Here is a 19,901-nt window from a genome sequence, read left to right as displayed (position 1 = left end):
TAACTTAGGCAGCTGACAGACAGAAATATTTTAGATTCTGTATGTTAGTAACACTTGCAGAGGGGCTGTGGCTGTTTCCAAAGACCTTTTTTGTTGTGTGAAATGAGAGGAACTCACTTAGCACAGTAACTACTGTGGAGATGTTTGAACAAATAAATTATTGCATGAAATAATTATTCCTAATAGAAGAATAAGATTGTATGGACTTTAATCATTCTTACCGCATCCTTGTGAGAGGCATATCAGAAACTCTAGGATGTCTGTTACTTTTAACGTTGGTGTACTGCTCAGGTTACAGTAAGAATTATTCCTTGCCATTTCAGGAGCACTGTGGGTATGGGTGTGCAAGTTTTATTTTATCTTATTTTCCATGTGAAAGACACATTCAAAAAACTAGGAAGAGCCTTTAGTAATCATATTACATCACTACTGTTAACCAACAAAGGCTATAAGGACCTTCTGTAAGACCAATCACGATTAGAACTTAAGTATCAGTTGGGAATTGGGCTATAATTCTGGCTAGAATTTATCCTGTCTTTTGATATGGTACAAATCCTTCCTACCTAGCCTGATTCTCAGCCTGGGCTTTAACATTCTGCTTAGTGTTCATTTTATTTGGTTTGACGCTCACCCATTGTCCTTTGCATGAGTTTGTTGTTATGCTTTGCCTGAGCTGAACTGCTCCACCTGATGGTAAAAACAAGAAAATGTCGTCTCTCATGCAATGAGAATTTATTTGAAAAAATGTAATCTAGTGGAAGCATTTAATGCTGTAAGGGTATTTGTGCCTTAATCCAAGAGACTTACTAATGATGTTCTGCCTCCTTTGTACTTGGATGTAGAGCAGTTAAGGTTATGTAAAGGAGTTGCCCAAAGATCTTGCATCCATGGTTTTCTCTCATGTTTCTAGTGAGATACCCAGTGTGTGGGTACTTGTACTGTAGACATGTGCTTCTCAAAGTCCAGATGCTGCCAGAACCTAAGATGCAGCTGTGCTTTGCAAGACATGCATATCTGAAAGGAGTTGTTCCTGCTCATGCACAAAAAGGGAAGAGTGGCTGCTTGGTAGCTGTTGATTTGGTCATGTTCTTATTAGCCGATATGGAAATACTTAATGGTTGAGTACGTTGGGTAGAAGAGCATGCCTGTATGGTATTTTCTATCTCAAGTCCACTTAGAAAAGGAGGTAAAACTAAAGAACTCTGAAAGAAATAACCTGCTTACAAGAAAATATTTAAAAGGCTCTCTTGTGGCATTGAAAGACAGATAATCACATAAATCTTGTACAAGCAGCAAAGAAACAGGAAGCATAACAGAGCTGCATGTTCCAAAGTCTTTTAGTTTGCCCAGCTTTTTGCAATGCAATCTGTAGATGCATGCTACAATAAATTTGTCTCTGGCACCTTTCATGTTGCCCTAAGATATCCGAGTATTTTCTGTGTGATAGCAAGATCTGTCACTTCTGGATGGTCATGTCTTCAGCCAGGAAAGAAAAAGGTATGATTTGCTATCATGAGCTGATGTGGCTGGGCTAAAGGATGGATCCTGTATGGAAGGATGCTTATATGTAACAGCACATGAAAGGAATGTTCTTTAAAATATTTGAGCAGCCTAAGGCCAAGATTTCCTGTGCTATTGAGAAGGTGATGTGAGATCTGACCACCTGAGCACAAGCTGATTACATTCAGCCTGCACTCTTGCAAAAGAAAGGTCACGGTGCACCAACCAAAAATCTTTGTGAACAGGCAGGTTGCTCTAATTCATGCTGTGAAACTTTGAGGAATCTCCTTGTTGTATTCAGTTTTCATAGCCTGTATTAAAAATTGCAAATTTTAAGCTGTTCCTGTAGCTTTGTCTTTCACTTGTATTAACCATAAACACTTATATTGCCCAAAATGGTGTGTACAGACCTTTCTTTTTTTTTCCTTTCTCTCTCAGACACCCTGGCTCTGGAATACCAGACAGTGCTGGAACGGGTATCCATATCAGGTAAAAGTCACAGTGGTGCCTAAAAACAAACATGACACCTCTGCAGAGCTCTGTTTTTATTATGGTGGAGCTTTGTGTCAGTATGTTAGCGTGAATGGGCTACTCAGCATTTCAGAACATTGCTGGATGCTCCCCATCTTGCTTGAGTTCAAGATGGGACAGATGAATATAGCTGTCACACCTGTTTTGAAATGAAGCACAGGATCTGAAAACAGATCTGGGAAATCTAACCGTGAAAGCAGACATCTGCAACGGAAGTAGAATGGACATTTTTTACAAAGTTCTGAGGATAATGAAAGTTTTAGCAAAGCCTCAGATTCAGCAAGTTGGGAAAAAGCCAGTATAGTTCTCATAGTTGTTACACTGCATACAGGGCAAGAGTTAATCCCTGGCAGTTGGTGCAATGGAAGAGGAGACTGAAGAGAGAAGGTAGGTTTCTCTTTAGGTAGTTAAATAGGGCTATCCAGTCCTGGCCTCATGGAAGCTTACAATGAGAGAAGGTAAAATTAATGAGAGAATTGAGACTGATTTCAAGTCTTTATTTTCAGCAATGTCTGTATTTTCATGAATTCAAAAAGTATCAGTGTTTCTCTCTGTTCTATGTCAAAATATATAACTTCAAAGAAAGGACTTAAGTCACTTATCTCCTTTACTAAGGAGAAGAATGCCACTGTTAATGTAAAAATGCCCTTTCAGTTTGTGTCCTGCTGCACTCGTTCCCTCTTTCAGTCCTCAGAAAAAGTTCTGCTCAAGGTTGAAATTTGGTTCATTAAAACAATCTTCAAAAAAATAACACTTACTCCTCACTGCACTGCTAAGGTTTTAACTAGTTCCAGGAATATTTAATTCCTAGGTCCAACTTCTGGCCATCTTTCACAGCAGCACAGTTGCTCCAACAGCATAACACCAGGGTTAACTGTAGCCCTACAACTCCAGAAACTATTCTCTGCCAGGGGGAGAAGGAGCAGGACAAGTGAAAGGAGAAGGGTAGAAATTTTATCTATCATTATCTGGTTGAACAGGGGCTTCTAGAGTTTGCATACCCAAAAAGCTTTGAGAAACCTCTGCTGTGCTTTCCATTAGTTTGTGCTACTGGAGATAGTTGTTAAAAGTATGGGATGTATTTAAACAGAGCAGTCAACCTGCTCTAAAGGATTCAAAGTATTTTTCAGAAAAGATAACTCCTGAACTCTGCCTTGGCTGTACCACTGCCTCATTTTGCCTCCTGGTCTGATAGAAGTAGCTTACAACATGGATGTTGTGAGGATCGGTGAATCAATTAAGTGTTCCCTTTTATTATAAACAATAACAGTAAGGTAGCCCTTTAGAGGAAAAAGTATCATCATGTATGTGGGCTAGGAATGGACTTTGGAAACGCTTTTGGGAAAGCTAAGGGACACCTGTTTCCTGTTTCCTTAATACCCTTTATATAACAGGAGGCAACAAGAGATTAAAGTTGTGAAGTATAATTTTTCCTTTTGCTATAAATCAGAGGTAACAAAAGTCTCAAATGTGAGCTAGTAAGATTGTCTTCAAAATTTTTAGTAACTTTTGAGGGTAACTTTTGGTAGCTCTTTTAATTAGTCTGAGTTCTAATTCTAAACCAGAGCTTCTTTAAAATGATGCTTTTTTTTTTTTTTTTTTTTTTTAATTCAGCATCCAGGAGTCTCAATAGAGAGAGAGGTAGTGTACTAGCTGTTATCCAAATAAAATTTACATTGAATTCTAAAAGCTCCTGCAAAGAGTTTGCAATTTAACGAGCCTAACCTGTCTAGGGCATATTGCTTTTTTTTTTTTTTTGCCTTTTTTTTTTTTCCCTAAAGGGCAGGGAGGGAAAAAAAAGTAGCCAGACTGGAAAGGATGAAGAAGAGTATTGTCTGAAAGATGCATGAATTCCTTATAACAGTGAACAGCCCTGGATAGGCTGAACAGGAGAACTGTGTTTAGGTTTAGGTGCTACTGTTCTTGAAGGTTGTGTACCGGTTGGAAATAGTTCAGTGGAGATAGTTCAGCAAGAATGACCAGAAATCTTGATCTGAGAGAGATTGAATGAGTTTGGTCATTTAGCCTCAGAAGAAATAATGACTTAAATTCCACCCAAGGACTGGACGGTGAACTGAATAACATTAGGGAAGCAGCAGAAGAAATTGAACGGGGGAAGTGTTGAATCTTCATCCCTCAGAGATTTTAGGAACAATTGTTTGTCAGAATTGGTACAGCTGCAGTCACTGGTGCCTTTCAGTCCTCTTTTCTACTATTTTTGTGTTATTGCATGCAAGAAGAGATTTACTTATGACAAAAGACCATGAATCTTACTGGTTAAAGAACATATATTTACCAGACTTAAGAGAAGAACAAGGTCATTCAGAAAGTTAGTTACAACTTTTAAAGGGTGGCAACTAAGTTTACTGTATCTAAAATCATGCTACTAGTAGAGAGGGTCCAACAGAAAGCAAATCATCAAATAAAAGTCATTATCAAAGTCTTTGTCTCAGAGATTAAAATGTCTGTTGGGTGCTAATGAGGATTAAGTACTGGGTTTTCAATTTTTTTTTTTTCTTAACTAGATAAAATTTCTAATCTCTTGTTTGCTACAAATCCTTTGTAAGTTACTCAACACAGCATTGCAGAAATCCAGCTGGATATACTGTAGATACAGTCAGATGGATCATTTGGGTGACAACTTACCTATAAGCACAGTATAGTCCTGTTGAAGTTAAGTCTATGGAGAGCTGAAACCTGACATTTAAACTAAGTTAAACACACACTATTGATCCTTTCATGGAGGGAAACCATGATATCTTTAGAATCCCCCTACGTTAGTATGTATGGGTTTAGAAATACTAATGCTATTGTTAATGAAGCAGCTGACAATCTTAATTGTCTTACTAGAAATTTTCCTCAGTGAGTTTTCTTGCAATAATGAGTATAATAGTCGCGGTTCATTGCTAACTCATGTTCTCTTCCCTTTTTTTAATTACGCCTAATTAAAAGCTTACTGGCAGTCTCACTAAATCAAAAAACGGATTATATTGGCCCAAGAAATGGCTTTAGAACATAAATTTTGAGCGTACACATTTTTCATAAAGCATAAGCATATGTCTATATTTAAACAACCCACATAGAGCTTTCAGTGGGCACCTAAGGACTGTTTTTCAGCTGCAAAGAACTGATCTGCAAAAAGGAATGGGAATAAAAGAGGCAACTGAAATGCTTCTTGCCGATGGAAATTGCTCATGCCCTGCTTCGGTGCATGGTTGTGCCAGTGCAAACTGCTCTAGAGATGGTTCATCTAATCCCTCAGGAGATGCCCTCAGGAGCTTCTCCTGTGCCAGTGCTCCTCTCTGTCACTGTGATGGAAGACATGACTAGCAGGGAGGCGCAATAGCATGGAAATTAGAGTAGTTCCTAGGACTGGCTCTCTGAGGCTGGGGCGTAAACAGCTTATGCGTGCCAACAGTTACCTTCTTTGAAGTAACCCCAGGTTGGTTTTGGTTGTGCATCAGTTCCTGTGTCTTGGTTTTTTTATTTCTTTTACTTTTAACCATCTGTGTAACCATGTTGTATATCAAACAAGATGCCTCAATAAATTTATTTTCTTCTTTCCAAATGTTAACATGTTCCCAGAAAATGGTTAAATTCTTTAAAAGTAGGCTTTTATATTAGAAAGAGCCCTGTTTAAAGCTCACAACATTTTCATCATGAGCAGATGAGATTATATACTAGCATTACTTTTCTCTAATCTGCTGTAGCATTGTTTCTTTTGCAGTGCTTGAAACCCACATTACTGATGTACAGCAAGATGTTTCAACTATCTTTCAAACTAGACTTAGGACTACTCAGACTTCAGTTTGTTCTAGTTTCCAAACAGACAACATCATAGTTCTGGGGTATTACAATATTACAATACTGTCAAGATTAAAACATAAAAGGAGGGTAGGTTGGGGAGCTTTTTTTTTCCAGAGCCATCAAAGTTTGAAAGGCAACCGTCATCATTTTTCTTACATGGGATGCTTATGTATAATTCAGTAATCCCCCCGTGATGAAATATGCCTCCTATAGACCTCAGCTGCATATGTCAGCTAGACTCTATTAACCTTTTCTCATCTCCATCTTTCAGCCACTGCTGCCTGACCTTCATTATTACTACATAGTTGAATTGTCATTCTACTGGTCCTTAATGTTTTCTCAATTCATTGACATCAAAAGAAAGGTAAGAACAATGAGACTAAAAACACTGAAAGCTTTAAGCACATATCGTTCTTGACTTGAGGAATACCTGTATTACCTGTACAGTGAACTGGAAATACAGTTCTTTCTAGTCACCATCTCTTGCAGATATTCGTCACTGAGAAACTGGTATTGAAGTGCTTGTCTTACTCTGTTCCTTGTTACTATGATGTGAATTTTTTCTGCACGTGGGAAGAAGAACCTGGAGTAATCAAATATTCAAGGGGAAATAGCATCAGCCAGAAAAACCTTCTGCTCTCATACAGCGATTTGAATGGAATTGAACACATAGTAGCTAGTAGGTGTACTGTTTCTTCTAAGAGTTAAATGATGAAATATCAATGACAGAGCAAAAAAATTCACAGTATCACTTTGGTAAGTTCTATGAGGGCTTTCAATTAATTCTACAAAGGGATGGTAAAAACAGGGATACATTTAATATTAAAAAACAATGTTACATTTAATCTTACCTTTACAGTTATGAAATTTCAAGTAGCTGAGCATTGCTATTAAGGAGCTATTAATCAAGAAAATAAAACTCTGGACAGATAAAAACATTTTTCCAGTATCAGTAGCAACCTGTTGCATATTCCTTCATTCAAATTCTGTCCTCCAAGGAGCATGCTAGTCCATAGCAGAACAGGCAGCACAACAGTCATCCTATAATAACAGTCCATTGAGCTATTCTTGCAGGGTTTTTTAATGTTGCAAAACTACTTGTTTAAAACATTTGGAAGGATTTTATAATATTTTTATGTGCCTCCTTCTGCTCTCATTTAATTAAATCATTATAGGCTATGTTAATGGAAAAATCCCTGTTTACTAGAATTTTAGCAGGAGCATAATTCTGAAAAGAGTAAGTGAAGGATCCAGTATGTCCTGAATAAATTTATCTGCTATTTGGAACCACAGTATGCTACTGGGAGTCTTGTGTCAGAGCTATGTATGTAGAAAAACACCCCTCTATTTGAATTTCCAAATTTTTCCAGAAGTAGAAATCTCAAGAAAACATCCACAAGCTTTAAATCCATATTTGAAGGTAAATTGTAAGCAAAACAACCAATTTAGGATGAATACATATAAATCCCTTGCTTGCATTGTCTGTAGATGCTAAACATTCTGTTAATCATGAGCTTGAAATGAGTACAACTTTACTGTTTCAAAAACCAGAGATGTAGAAAAACAGTGCTCAATGGAGCTGTATGATAGTGGAGATGAATTTAAATCATGAGTAAGATTGACTAATATATGTAAGCTGCAGGTGCCAGCAATGCTGAATAGCCATTTGTCAATATATCAACCAAAACCAAATCTCTGCAGCAATGTTACAGAATTGTTCAGGTTATTGCTGCAGAAATGTAGTGTGTCTAATCAGTCCCCCTACATTCATATTCAGCCCTCTGCACTGTGCCATTGGTTATATTTTATTTTCTTTGGGTACCTCTTGAGGGAGAGGAAAATGTAACAGTATTGCAATTGCAACAGTACTGCAATTTTGCCGTACAATACATCTTTAAAGAATATTTAATTGATTTCTGACTAGTTGCTTTGCTCATGTGAAAAGTAATTGGAGGCTACCTGAACAGCATCTAGGTTCAGCACTGATGTACACTTCTGAAAAGGGCCATTGGGAGGGTCAGTAATACCTTTCTCATTTAAATATCTCATGAGCAAATGCTATAGCTTTTTCCCTCATGACTTGGAGAGTTTGTTCCCATTGGTGAGCTGGGCACAGAGCTAATGCCTGATCCTGTCCATAGTACAGGTGCAAGTAACCAATCTTTTGCAAGTCTGTTTCTCAGTTATATATAAATGACTTGTACTTGTTATCAGGAAGACTTTGCAGCAGCCTACTGTGGAAATAAAATGGGAGATAGAGGTGGGGAAGTGGATCACTAACAGCTAAGTAACACCCCTGCTGCAGATTTGCAGTGCTTGAACCCAGAGCACCAGATCAAAGCAGTGTCCCATGCATCTGCAGCGTCTGAGAATGTCCTGTGTCCAGCAGAGAGCAGGAGCACAATATCTGCAATGCAATGATAGCAAGTCAAAAGCCTTTCATTATAAGCACCCTGCAGGAGGCAGTGAAGATGCCATATTTATAAATAACTTATTAGATCACTGACCAGTTTGGACTGTAGAGACAGTTCCCCTTGTAGTGTAAGCGAAATTGATAACTAAGAAGGTCAGACTGCAGAAATGTGGCCATGCGCTGGTGTCACACAGTAAAACTGTTCTGTGGCCAGGGGTGAGTGCAAGCTGTCAAGAAAACCTGTGAGTTGAAAAATGTTAGCACTGGGAGTGTACGGTATTTGACAAAAAGTAGTACAAGCTTGACAGAGACCCCAGCTCTTGCAGCACCATAATAGTTCTCTTTTAAAGAGCAGGTTTAGTTTAAAAAATGTGGAAACCTCTTAATGTACCCAACATGCAAAGTGTGAAACAGTGCCCATGTGAAATAAGACTCTGTTTAACTAGAAGAAGCAGGAAATTTGCCAGCTAATGCCAGACGCTATTGTAATATTTCATGACAGCTTATACAGAGCAGATTAACAGTTCTCAGTCTAAGAAACCTGTTGATGTTTTTATGTTACAGTGAGAGGAATACTTTTATCCAAGTCTTCATTATCATTTTAGTTACTTTAAATTCAGCAGTGGCTGTGTTGTAGTCTGGGATGATCAAAAGTGCCCTGGCAGCCTCCTGCACTGCGGCGATTCAGCCAACCGCTTTTATGTAGCTGGGTTTCTCTCAAGGTGAGGTGCAGCAGGTCTTCTCTGAAAGCACCAGCACTCAGCACTGGCCTAACTCCAGCACTGGTCTTTTACTCACTGTAGCTCAAGAGAAATGTACTTGCTGCTTTCCATCTCCATTTTATTCTTCTCTAATAGCAAATTCCTGACTCTAAAGCGACTTCCAGTTGGTTTGCTGACTTTCAAATACCTTTTTATCTTTATTTAGGTGTTATAAATTCCACCAGATTATCTTTGCCTGGCTGAAGAGGTGTGAGCAAACTATTTAGGCTGTTGCACATACCTACTATTGGCATTAAGGCAGCAAGCCGAGTAGATTAACTTTTATGGTTTTATAATGGCATGTTGTTTGCTTCGTAAGTATCTACTATGTTGCTGTAATGATGTTCTACCCTTAAGGGTTTTCATTTGCAAAGACTGCAACCTAGTATGATCTGGTTTTTTATCATCTCTCTCCAGCTTCCAATACTCCTCTTTTGTAAAACACAGAGAAAAAAAACTACATCAGGGAACTTTGTTACTCTCTCAAGCCCCTGATGACTTTTAATAGCAGTGAGGCTTATTTACATGATTTCTGGATACCTGAAGTATTGTTTAATAGAAAAATATTTGACAGGTGTATTTAAGGGAATGTACAAAATTTCTACTCAGTGTTTTAACAGGTTTTAGAAGATCGAGGAGACCTTTTTGTGTATTCACACCTTTTAGTTCCAAGCAGTTGGCAATTCCTAGACCTTCTGTGTCTTACTTTTTTTAAAAAATGACAGTTCACTCATTCCCAAAATAAAATAGTCTGTAGCTGCTAATTTTCCTGAATATTCCATTTTGATTCTAGAAAATTTATGCTATATTTCACTAAATCTGGATCCTACATCTCTTTCTTCCAACTCAGTAAAAAAAGTCATAGAGCTGATTTATTTTGTTTCAGAGGAAAGGAATGTAGATTGTGTACATTTTGCAGACCTTTACTAGAATTGTAGTGGTTTGTAGCAGTGCTACATATCAAGGTGCCGCGATTAGATCACTGGTCGGCCTGGACCAGGGAAGAGACAGATAACACACATGGTGTGAGTGCCAACTCCGTCCTTTATTGCGCAGTTAATTCCTTTTATACTAACAACGGTAGGTGGGATTACTGATATGTCATAGGGAGGCGACGACTAGCCTTCTACCTTTCCGTGACATCGCGAGATCTTCCGAATGGTGTTCCCTACAGTGGTTGAAACCTTTAGCTGGTGATATTCCCTTTCCTTAGTGATCTATTAAATAGCCTGTTTCCAGAAGCTGGGGTGACTAATGAAGATGATGTTTTGCCCTTTAGTGGCATTAATGCTCCATAGCCACTTGGCAGTTTAGTCAATGAGTGTGACATGTTAAACAAACATGGGTAGCAGAAGCCTTGATTCCAGAGGGCTTGTCTACAAGTTGAGACCCATGGGGTCTCTCTGTTGTCTGCCCTATGTTCTTCCCACTGATGGTGTCAGGAGTAGGTTCTTTCTCCTGTTCCTAGCCACATATTTTCATGACACAGGCACATGACATCTTTCAGCAGTTACAACTGGAGGCTACATATCTGCTGTAAATAAATGCATCTTGCACAAGCATATATGCAGTTTGAAATACATTTAAAAAAAGAAGCAGCCCATTCCTGTACAGCTGCTTTTCTGCAAGTACCACTTGACATTATGGGGACTTGTACCATTAGTTTCTATGTATTCATTACCCTTATGTATAATTAAAATCTAACAGGCAGCGTCTTTAAAGTATAATATTAATTACTGATGTAAAGAAATGTCACAAAAGGAAAGAAGGGACCAGAATAAGTAGTCTTATTTATATCACTGCTACTTTTTTCTAGCAATTTTCAGTAGGTCAGTCCAGCATCTCTGTTTCAGAGCTGGCAGAGTCAGATAACTGTCTTTTTTAAGAAACATTATTAGAGAAGGAGTTCCCTGGACAGCATTTCCATAAGTAGACTCATGCAGAAGTGTGGAAGACTGCTGCCCAAGAGCATTAGGGCTGCTTAGGAATAATCCATATTGTCAGAAATGCCTTGAAGAATTCCCAAGAGGGACTAGAAATCTCATATTTGTAGAACATGAATGTGTCAGCTATAAAAACAGAGGAGATTTTCTGCTTGGCTTCTTCCCCTGTTTGGACTGCCTATGTGCTAACATAATTGCTGTTAGAAGGAAAATGAAGAACAGTGCCATAGCATTTGCAGCTGGAGCAGGTAAAGAGTTAGACTGCAGTATGGCCATATGGCAATGCTAGTAGCTTACTTCTAATCCCAGGGACCAAGGTAGGTGCTTTGCTGTTTTGATTATGGCATGGTGAAATGGTCCCCATGTGGGGGTTTGTAGTTACTGAAAGGACTAAGACGCTGTACCCCTGCTTTCCCTTAAGACCCTTAGAAAGGGAAACAGCCTTTAATTCTCTTTTTGTTCAGTCTGCTTTAAGAAAATGAATTTAAAGCAATGGCTTGGTATGACTGCTGAATGTATTTGATTGTGCTCCACACTGGTGGGGACCACATAACCTGGCTGAGAAATGTTGGGTGTATACCAGACTAGCATACAGTTCTCTGCTTTTAGTCTTTTTCTTTCTTTTCTCCCTTCCCCCATCCCCCTCAGCTTTGTGGCAATATACTGGCAATGCCCATTGATGGGTAGGAAATAGGTCCTTATAGCACCTGATAGCATTAAACATAAAGTGATAGGCAGGGAGCTGGTCCTGTCCCTGTTCGGTTAATGAGACTGCTCAAGCTGCAGGTTTTTCCACGGACTCCAGGTGTACATTGCAGTGAAGCCAAGTGCTGGTACTGAGAGGCAGTGGCACTGCACGTCCTTGAAAACAGTGATGCCTGCTATGTGCCTACTGCATTCCCAAAGAGAGGTACAGTGACACCAGGCAGTTACTCTTCCCAGTATTGGAGAGACAGAGCAGTCGGCAGCTGTAGCTGCTGCTTTTCTGGAGCTGACCCTGTGTTAGTGGGAGCTCACCAGCACTTTCTGTAGGGCCCTCCTGCCCAACACGTGTACCTTCAGTCCCTTTGCACACCAGGTGCTGCCTCTCTAAAGACTGCAGGGTCTCAGTTTTGGTTTCTCTGCTGTGGGCCACTTAGCTGAAGACTACCACAGCTCAGCAGGACTGACCCACGAAAGCTGCCAGAAAGCCAAATTCCACCTCCCAAGATGCTTGGCAAGCAGGCTGCCTGGAAGAGCTGCTGCTTCTGACTGCCTGGATCTCTCTCCCTTCAGACAGCCCTGCATGAGAGCGGCTAAATCTGCTGAGAGCTGTGGTACTATCTTTGCACCCGGTGCATGGAGAAACTCCCCAGGCAAATGATGCCTGTGATCTTTTCTTCAGGGTTTTGATACCACTTTCTCAAAACTGTGCGGGTAGTTCAGCAAACTCCAGCAAGACTTCTTTTTGGCTGACCTGGTGCCTTGCAGACAAGAGCCTCATCTCTGTGGGTCCTCTTCTCTCAGTAATCAATCTGGGAGTCTAGGCCAGGCAGACAGGTTGTTCCCTCTGCTTTGCCTGCCCGTTGGCATGTATCTGGGAATGTGATGTTACAGGAGCTTCACAGCTCCCAGTATTTTTGCGTAGTAACAGTTACTTGCTGGCCAAATAACTCAGAGTTACTGATCTGGAGACTAGCTAACCTGCATCATTTGGGAGGCAGCAGATTAGATCTGAGTAGGAGGAGCTGCACCAGCTCATTTGAAGACTTTTCTGACCCTGTTACAGTGAGAAGGCAAAGCAGCTTCATTAAAAACAAACAAATAAAGAACTGGAACTGGGATTCTCAGCTCTGTGAAAGCTCTCAGTTGTGCTTGGCAGGTGACTGTTGATAACTCCAAGTGTGGTGGAAATGTGTTTCCCGTTCCTTTGTAGCTATTTGAACTCTTGTGAATGATGCGTTATTTTGCGTATTGTATGTTGCTTGGTGTATAAAGAATATTATGTAATTTGATTTGTATGTACATATGCCTTTCAAAGTAACTTCAGCCACCAATGTTTACTTCATTAGGTTAAATTACTATGAATTGAGAAGTGTAGATATTGCCTAGCTTTCAGTAATATTTTTGCATTTTGTTAACATACGATGATTATTGTATTCAGTCTAAGTGAAATATATAGCAGAGTATTTAATGCATTTATGCAGCAGGATCTTTATGTAACATAACCATAATTCTGGGTTTAAAAAACATCCATCCATTTTTGTATAAGAGTACTGAGTATCACTGTTTGCTTCATTGTTTTTTGTTTTTTTTCCTTGCTTCTTGCTGCTCTAGGATTTTGGCATCATGTTTACACATCACATTGTAACAGTCACCCTGATAACCTTCTCATATGTTACCAATTTGACAAGAGTGGGAACCTTGACCTTATGTCTCCATGATGCGGCTGATGTTGTCCTAGAGGTGAGATAATACATATGTCATTAGTGTCTGTACATGGTATTCACTATTCAGAGAGCTAGCATGTCAGTTGGTAGAATCTATTTGCTACACAGAACAAGGATTTCCTAAGCAAAGAGTCCAGTTCAAGATGGTAATGGTGATTAATATAGTGTATTTCCTTGCTGAAATATATTACACTTGTAGCAGTGCATGTTTGTGACTTCAGGCTGGTTTATCCATTGATAAGTTGCTTGTACAGAGCACTGGTAATGCATTGCATGCCAGGGAGGGTTACACACTGGTTTTAAATATAACATGGTAAAGTCAAAAGCTCAAAGTTGCAAAATCTGGGAAGTGGTGACTGTGGGATAGAAGCTCCTGGTTCTTGACCCCTCTGACGTGGTGTGTGGGGCAAAAACCCTGTTTCCGAAAGAATCAAGATGTCACGGTTTGTTTCTGCTGTGCTTTGGTGGGCAGAGGGTGCTGGACAATTCAGTGGCTGTTTGTGCACGGGCAGTGAGCTGGCCTCTGGTCCCCAGGATTTTCCAGGTTCCCGTGCCTCTGTATCCAGATGCCAGTATTAAGGAGTTGGCTTTGGAGAAGAAGGGGTGATTAAAATTCTTTTAAGTCAAGATGGTCTGTAACTTCCGTAGCAGCAATTTAGAAGTATTGCTATCCTGTATCTGCATCAGTTTTTAGACAGCTCTGGGTGATGCTGGGATTGGGCTGTCTGTGAACACCCCATCAGGATCAAACTAAAGTTAATAACTATTTTGTCTGAAATTATTTTTTATTAAGGCAGTTGCAAGGATCCTGTTATGCAAGAATATAATCTCACTGTGTGAGTCATCTACTGCAGAATCAAAATCCTGCCATTCAGAATCGATAGTGCTGTAAACCTGGGTTTATTTTTTAATCTAGAATGCACATGACTGCCGGAGATAGAAAGCAACGGAGAATCTGGATTTATCCTGTTAGAAATAATTACATCTTTACAAGTTTATTTTTCTGTTTTAGCAATGTGTGTAGATCTATTCTACTAGCTGTGGGTTCACCCAAAGTTTCTTCATTCATCTTTTCTCACCACCAGAAGGACGTACTTGAAGGTGTTAATTCCAGATCAGTGTCTGTGGGACTCTAAAACCACTGGAGAGCAGCTGTAATAGACTATCTAGAACCTTAGCTTGAACACAGTGAGATGCATATTGCTCAATTCCTCTGTTCATTCACTGGCTAAGACAAAGAGAAATTGCTGGTATTATCACGATTTGCAAACATTCAGCAAATACACTTCCCCATGAGGCATATACTTTAGTGGTCTTTCTAGTCAATTAGTTCAGTCTGTTCTGGCTGGAAATACTAAAGCTACTCTGAAGTGTAAGAGAATCACAAGCCCTGAGCAGCATTTACTAGGAGGGCCTCACTCAACAGGCTTTCTTCTGCTAAGCCAGTGGGTCACAGCCCCGGTGCCATATGAGAGAAGATGGACTCTTACACACTGCTGACATTACTGGGGGGAAAGTCAGTGCAGAGGAAGAAAATTAGCAAACTGCAAAAGAAGCTGGTAAAATATCTTACCATGGTAGGTCAATTGTGCACCTGACCTGTTTTATGTATTTTGTATTTGTAAAAATGAAAAGCTATTTCCAGAGGCCACTAGGCTCTTTCCACCTACCATAATGAGACATGTCCAGTGGAAAACTGGAATGAAACATTTTTGCTATTCACATTGCAGAAAGTAGTATATATTGGTAGGAATACTGGAGATGAGGTTTTTTCCATAGGTCTTAAGGCATCTGCAGATACAAAAGAGTCATAGCAGGATTTTCAGGAGTACATAGCTGCTCACTTAGATCTGAGGGAAAGTTATCTTGGATACTCAAAGCAGCCTAGCCATGGCAGGACAGACCAAATGTAGAGTAATTTGCTTGCCTAGGAAGCCATTACATTAGCTTAAACTGAAAACTAGGCTACTGAGAGGCAATTTTCAGAATCCCAGCTAAGTTGTTTATGGGATCTTGGGTATCTTTGTACTGCACTACAGATTGTGGGTTGGAAACGCTGTGACCTAACCTGCTGAAGCACTTAAAATCCCACCTATATGGGGACCTTGAGACTTTTCAGCTTCAATTAGTGAACACTGTGACAGTTTTGATGCCAGTGTATGGATGTGAATAGTTGCCAATTTGGTATGCTTCTGGTGTATGAGCCTCACGTAGCTGACAGTTCAACCTGAATCCTTTCTGTCAGGTTCCAGCTGTCTCCTAACACACTTCTCTAAAGAAGCAAGGAATGGACATTTCAAACCAAGGCAAATAGCTGTGCTGTAAAATAAATGGATTTAAATAGACTAGCGAGAGTATCTGGAAGAGTTGTGTTATTCAGTTGCAGTCACAATTTTAAGCTTTGAAAATTGTGTTGTATTGTCTTAGGTGGCCAGATTCCATCCAGCAACAACATACTCTCTTGCTTTTTTTGTAGTCCTTCCTTATCGATATAATTTGTAGATTTGTAATTTGAGAACTGATGACCCAGCAGCTGTACTGTTTTTGAGAAATGGCATGGTACTACTACAAGTTGCCGTAGCGATATCATCTCCACACACTATGAAACCAGCTTTTTTAGACTGCCACCATGGAAATACATCCAAAATTCCTATCTGAACTTTCAGTCATCTGAAAATCAAGGTGTTAGTAACTCTTCTGTTTTGCATGTTGGCACCAGACTGTTCTCTTTTCCTTAAACCGGACTTTGAGTACAAACTGCCAGGAAACTCATTTGCGTCCACTAGAATATAGGGCTGATTCGGAAGGGTTATGTTTTCTTTGCAGCACTGGTGGCTTTCCTCATGTTTTGTGAGCTTCCTAACTTGTTTTCTGTTAGTGAGGAATATCCTTTATATTCAGGTTTTGAGTGGAAACATTGCAGAAGTTAGGTGACACCCAAAAGTGGAGGTTGGTTTTGGCATCCAGATTGTCCGACATGAGCATTGAGTACTTTAAGGTTCAGTGTATTCATACCAAAAAAATCAGAATACAAGAATCCCTCTCGCCATTTTAGGCAATTCCCTGGTTTGAATTCTGCATTCAGAATAGTATTCTGTATGCACAGTTGTGGCAATTTTGCTCCCTCTTAGCCCTCTGGAAAGTCTGCACAAGTAAGCATCTTCTCAATATGGGAGCTGGATACAGGTCCCCTCAGAAGGGGGCTTTGAAAGGGTTCCCAGTGGCTTAAGTGGACACTAAATCAGGCTCTTCATGTACTTCATTGTGCAGTGACTCTGGATACATTTGACAGAAAGCATGAAGAAAGGCTGTCTCTGCCTTGAAGCAGATGTTTGAAAATAAGTAACTGCTTATACACATGAACGCTGTGGAAGCAGCATAGATGTCTTAAAACAAGCTTGCTTGTACGTGCTGTTTTCTTTAGGGAGAAGGCGGCAAAGAAACTTTAGGGAAGATCAGTGTTTTAATGAGCAGTTTAAGTGAAGAGTAATTAGTGACTTCTTCATTGAGGAGGAGTGGAAAGACTGCATGAAGACAAATGAGAGAAGCATGTAAAAATAGGCGTAGGGCAACAAGTTGAAAAGCAAAAGTTGGAAAGAGAGAGGAAGAGAGCCTTGGAAAAAGATTTGAGGGGGAGGGGTATAATCTTTGAGGTGGAAACTGTTCTGTATAGGCCAGAGAGGAAGAAGAGATGCCGTAGGGGAATGTTGGATATGGGGCATGGTAGAGGATTTGAGACAAAGTTTATATATAGCAGACACTAGAAGGTCAGGGAGCATGGGACAGGTGGAAGATGGATGGATGCTGAAAATGCAAGTGGAGCATACTAGAAAGGTGAGAGACAGGTAGGTAAAGAGGTTGGGGACAAGGACAGCATAAACACAACGGGGTTCAATAAAAGGTTTAGAAGAGTTTTGTGAATCTGAAATTGTAGAATTTAAAAAAGGAAATTGAATGGGGAAGGAAAAAATGAAAGATGTACTCTGGTTTATGCAGTCTGGGTTTTTTTTCTGAGAAGACATTTTCCAGCTGCTTGGTGGAGAGGAGTTACAAGGTCACTGCAAGGTGGCCCAATGAAAATGTTAACAATTTCATAAAAGTTTGATTTCTTCTTACAGCTTATACACAATACAAGAGAACTCAGTTGTCCTCACAGAAGTAAACAGACATTTCTTTCTTTTACAGGCTGCCAAAATGGCAAACTATTGCAAGTGTCAAAAACTGAGTGACCTTCTGTTCCTTACATTTGCCATTGTCTTCATTGTCAGTAGGCTTGGCATATATCCCTTATGGTGAGTAAGCATATCATTTTCCTCAAATGCTAAGCATCAAACAAGCTTGGAAATAACTATGTTGTAATTGAACATGATTCATTGACATTACTCTGTTTCCCAAAGCATCAAGGAGAGTTTCAGACAATACCAGGTGCTGAAATAGCCTATTTGCTAGAGTGCCATTGTGTTCACTGTGTGCCAGACAAGAAACATAGGGGGCATCTGCTGGTTTTAAGGTAGAAGTAGGTTGGAGACCACATAGCTTTAAGTTAGCAGTTGGTCGCCTGTGTTGGCAAGAAGTTAGAGGAGAAATAAAATGTCACCGAAGACACTGACCAGAGGCTAAGCTTGAAGCTGGGATCTTCTCATTAGCTTTCAGTGCACGCTTTATGAACATATTCATCTTAAAGAAAAACACAGTGAGATAAGGAATGTCTGGCCCGCTGAAGTCGGTATAAGGATGTTATTGCCATGCAGGTTGCAGTACTGCAGGCTACTCTTTTCCCACCCCTGTTTTGCACTGAGGGTCCTGGAGAAGCTGTGTAATACATACATCTGTAAGGTAGTTATACAGTAATCTCACCTCTTCCCAAAGGCAGCTGCTTGTGTGTGCACATACTCTTTCTTCTAGGTATGCACACAGACAGGACATAGATGTTCGATTCTTTTGCTAGGGTCTTCAACATCCAGAAGGCAGCTGGCTAGTTAGGAAATACACTGATGTACTTCACTGTGGAAACCCATTCAAGTTTCTCTGTAACCTGTGCCCTATATATGAGGAGGGCTGGGAGAAGGCGTTGGCCTCACTCTTCTGTGTTCTGGATCCTTCCTTTCTCTCATATGAACAGAAATAACCCAAATCTCTGTATCCCTATGAGAGCAGGAGGGGTCTGTCATTGCATCAGAAGATAATAGTGACAGTTTTGGTTTTGGGAAGCATGAAGAATGCCAGAAACGTTACCCTTTTTAGAGTTTTATTTAGAGAGATTACCACCAAGCGCCTTAGCAAAGGATTTACAGATGCCAATATCAACATCTCCACTACAGTTTCCTTTCAAATCCTCTATAATGATATCTCTTTGGGGTTTTGTTAATGTAAACAGGATAAGACCAAGGTGCCCTTAGGGAGCTGTGTCATCAGCTCTGCTTAACAGTGCAATGTAGAAGTCTCATTTAGCATTTAATGACTCCAAAGATAATGTGCTAATGTGTGATCCCTACTGCACTGTGAGTTGGTGACGGACCATGACAAAAGGAGAAAACGGATAGACACACAAACTGTGTGTTTAAAAATGCTTGTTATTTTTTCCAAGGAGGAATTATTTGTTTCTTAAACAGCTTTGCTTCCCTTTCCTCAGTCCTTCCTTGAAGCTAACTTGGCCATTCACTGAACTTCTGTAAATGAAGGAAGCTAGTTTTTCTACTTGCATGGTCTCAGAATGGTCTCAGATAGGAAAAATGGTGGCATTCCGGCTCATAGGATTTCATCTGCCTGTTGTATTCTGGTTTATATTGAGAAATGGAGGGAGGACCCAGTTCTACCAGTGCAGTTCTGCCACTGGAGACTGCACTACATGACTCTGCTTCAGGGAAGGCTCAGTCAGATGATGACTGGATGGGTTCACAAAGGGGAAGGTAAAGGGGAATTCATACTTGACCAACCTGATAACCTTCTATGATGAAATGACTGGCTTGGTAGATGAGGAGAGGGCAGTGGTTATAGTCTACCTTGACTTCAGTAAGGCTTTTGACACTGCCTCCCAGAAGATCCTGAGAGGGAAGCTGATAACATATGGGCTAGATGAGCAAACAGTGAGGTGGATTGAAAACTGGTTGAGCAGCCAGACCCAGAGGGTGGTGATCAGTAGCAGGAAGTCTAGTTGGGGGCTAGTAACTAGCAGTGTACCCCAGGGGTCAATACTGAGTCCAGTCCCATTCAACATCTTCGTTAATGATCTGGATGATGTGGCAGAGTGCACCCTCACCAAGTTTGCTCATGTTCCAACCTGGGAGGAGTGGCTGATACACCAGAGTGTTGTACAGCCATCCAGAGGCATGGAACCTTAACAGGCTGGAGAAGTGGGCTGACAAGAACCTCATGAAGTTCAGCAAAGGGAAGTGCAAAGTCCTGCACCACTGTATGCTGGAGGCTGACCAGCTGGAAAGCAGGTTTGCATAAAAGGAACTGGGATCCAAGTAGACACCAAATTGAACAGGAGCCAGCAATGTGCCCTTGCGGCAAA

At 40.3% G+C, this 19,901-nt stretch overlaps 1 protein-coding gene across 2 annotated transcripts in view; it reads left to right on the top strand.

Moving 5' to 3' along the window:
- The window catches only part of CERS6 (ceramide synthase 6), a 133,018-nt gene that overhangs the window by 89,238 nt on the left and 23,879 nt on the right, over nucleotides 1-19,901 (top strand). For both annotated transcript variants that reach the window (XM_030018763.1, XM_030018762.1), the window contains exons 5-8: nucleotides 1,939-1,989; nucleotides 6,110-6,202; nucleotides 13,272-13,400; nucleotides 17,570-17,676. In XM_030018763.1, the coding sequence (XP_029874623.1) occupies nucleotides 1,939-1,989; nucleotides 6,110-6,202; nucleotides 13,272-13,400; nucleotides 17,570-17,676 (380 nt within the window). The remainder of the gene's footprint in view (nucleotides 1-1,938; nucleotides 1,990-6,109; nucleotides 6,203-13,271; nucleotides 13,401-17,569; nucleotides 17,677-19,901) is intronic.

This window comes from Aquila chrysaetos, chromosome 6 (assembly GCF_900496995.4).
Source record: "Aquila chrysaetos chrysaetos chromosome 6, bAquChr1.4, whole genome shotgun sequence".
Taxonomy (NCBI): Eukaryota; Metazoa; Chordata; class Aves; order Accipitriformes; family Accipitridae; genus Aquila; species Aquila chrysaetos.
The sequence above is the reverse complement of the archived record's forward strand: the minus strand, read 5'-3'. Positions and strand labels throughout refer to the sequence as shown.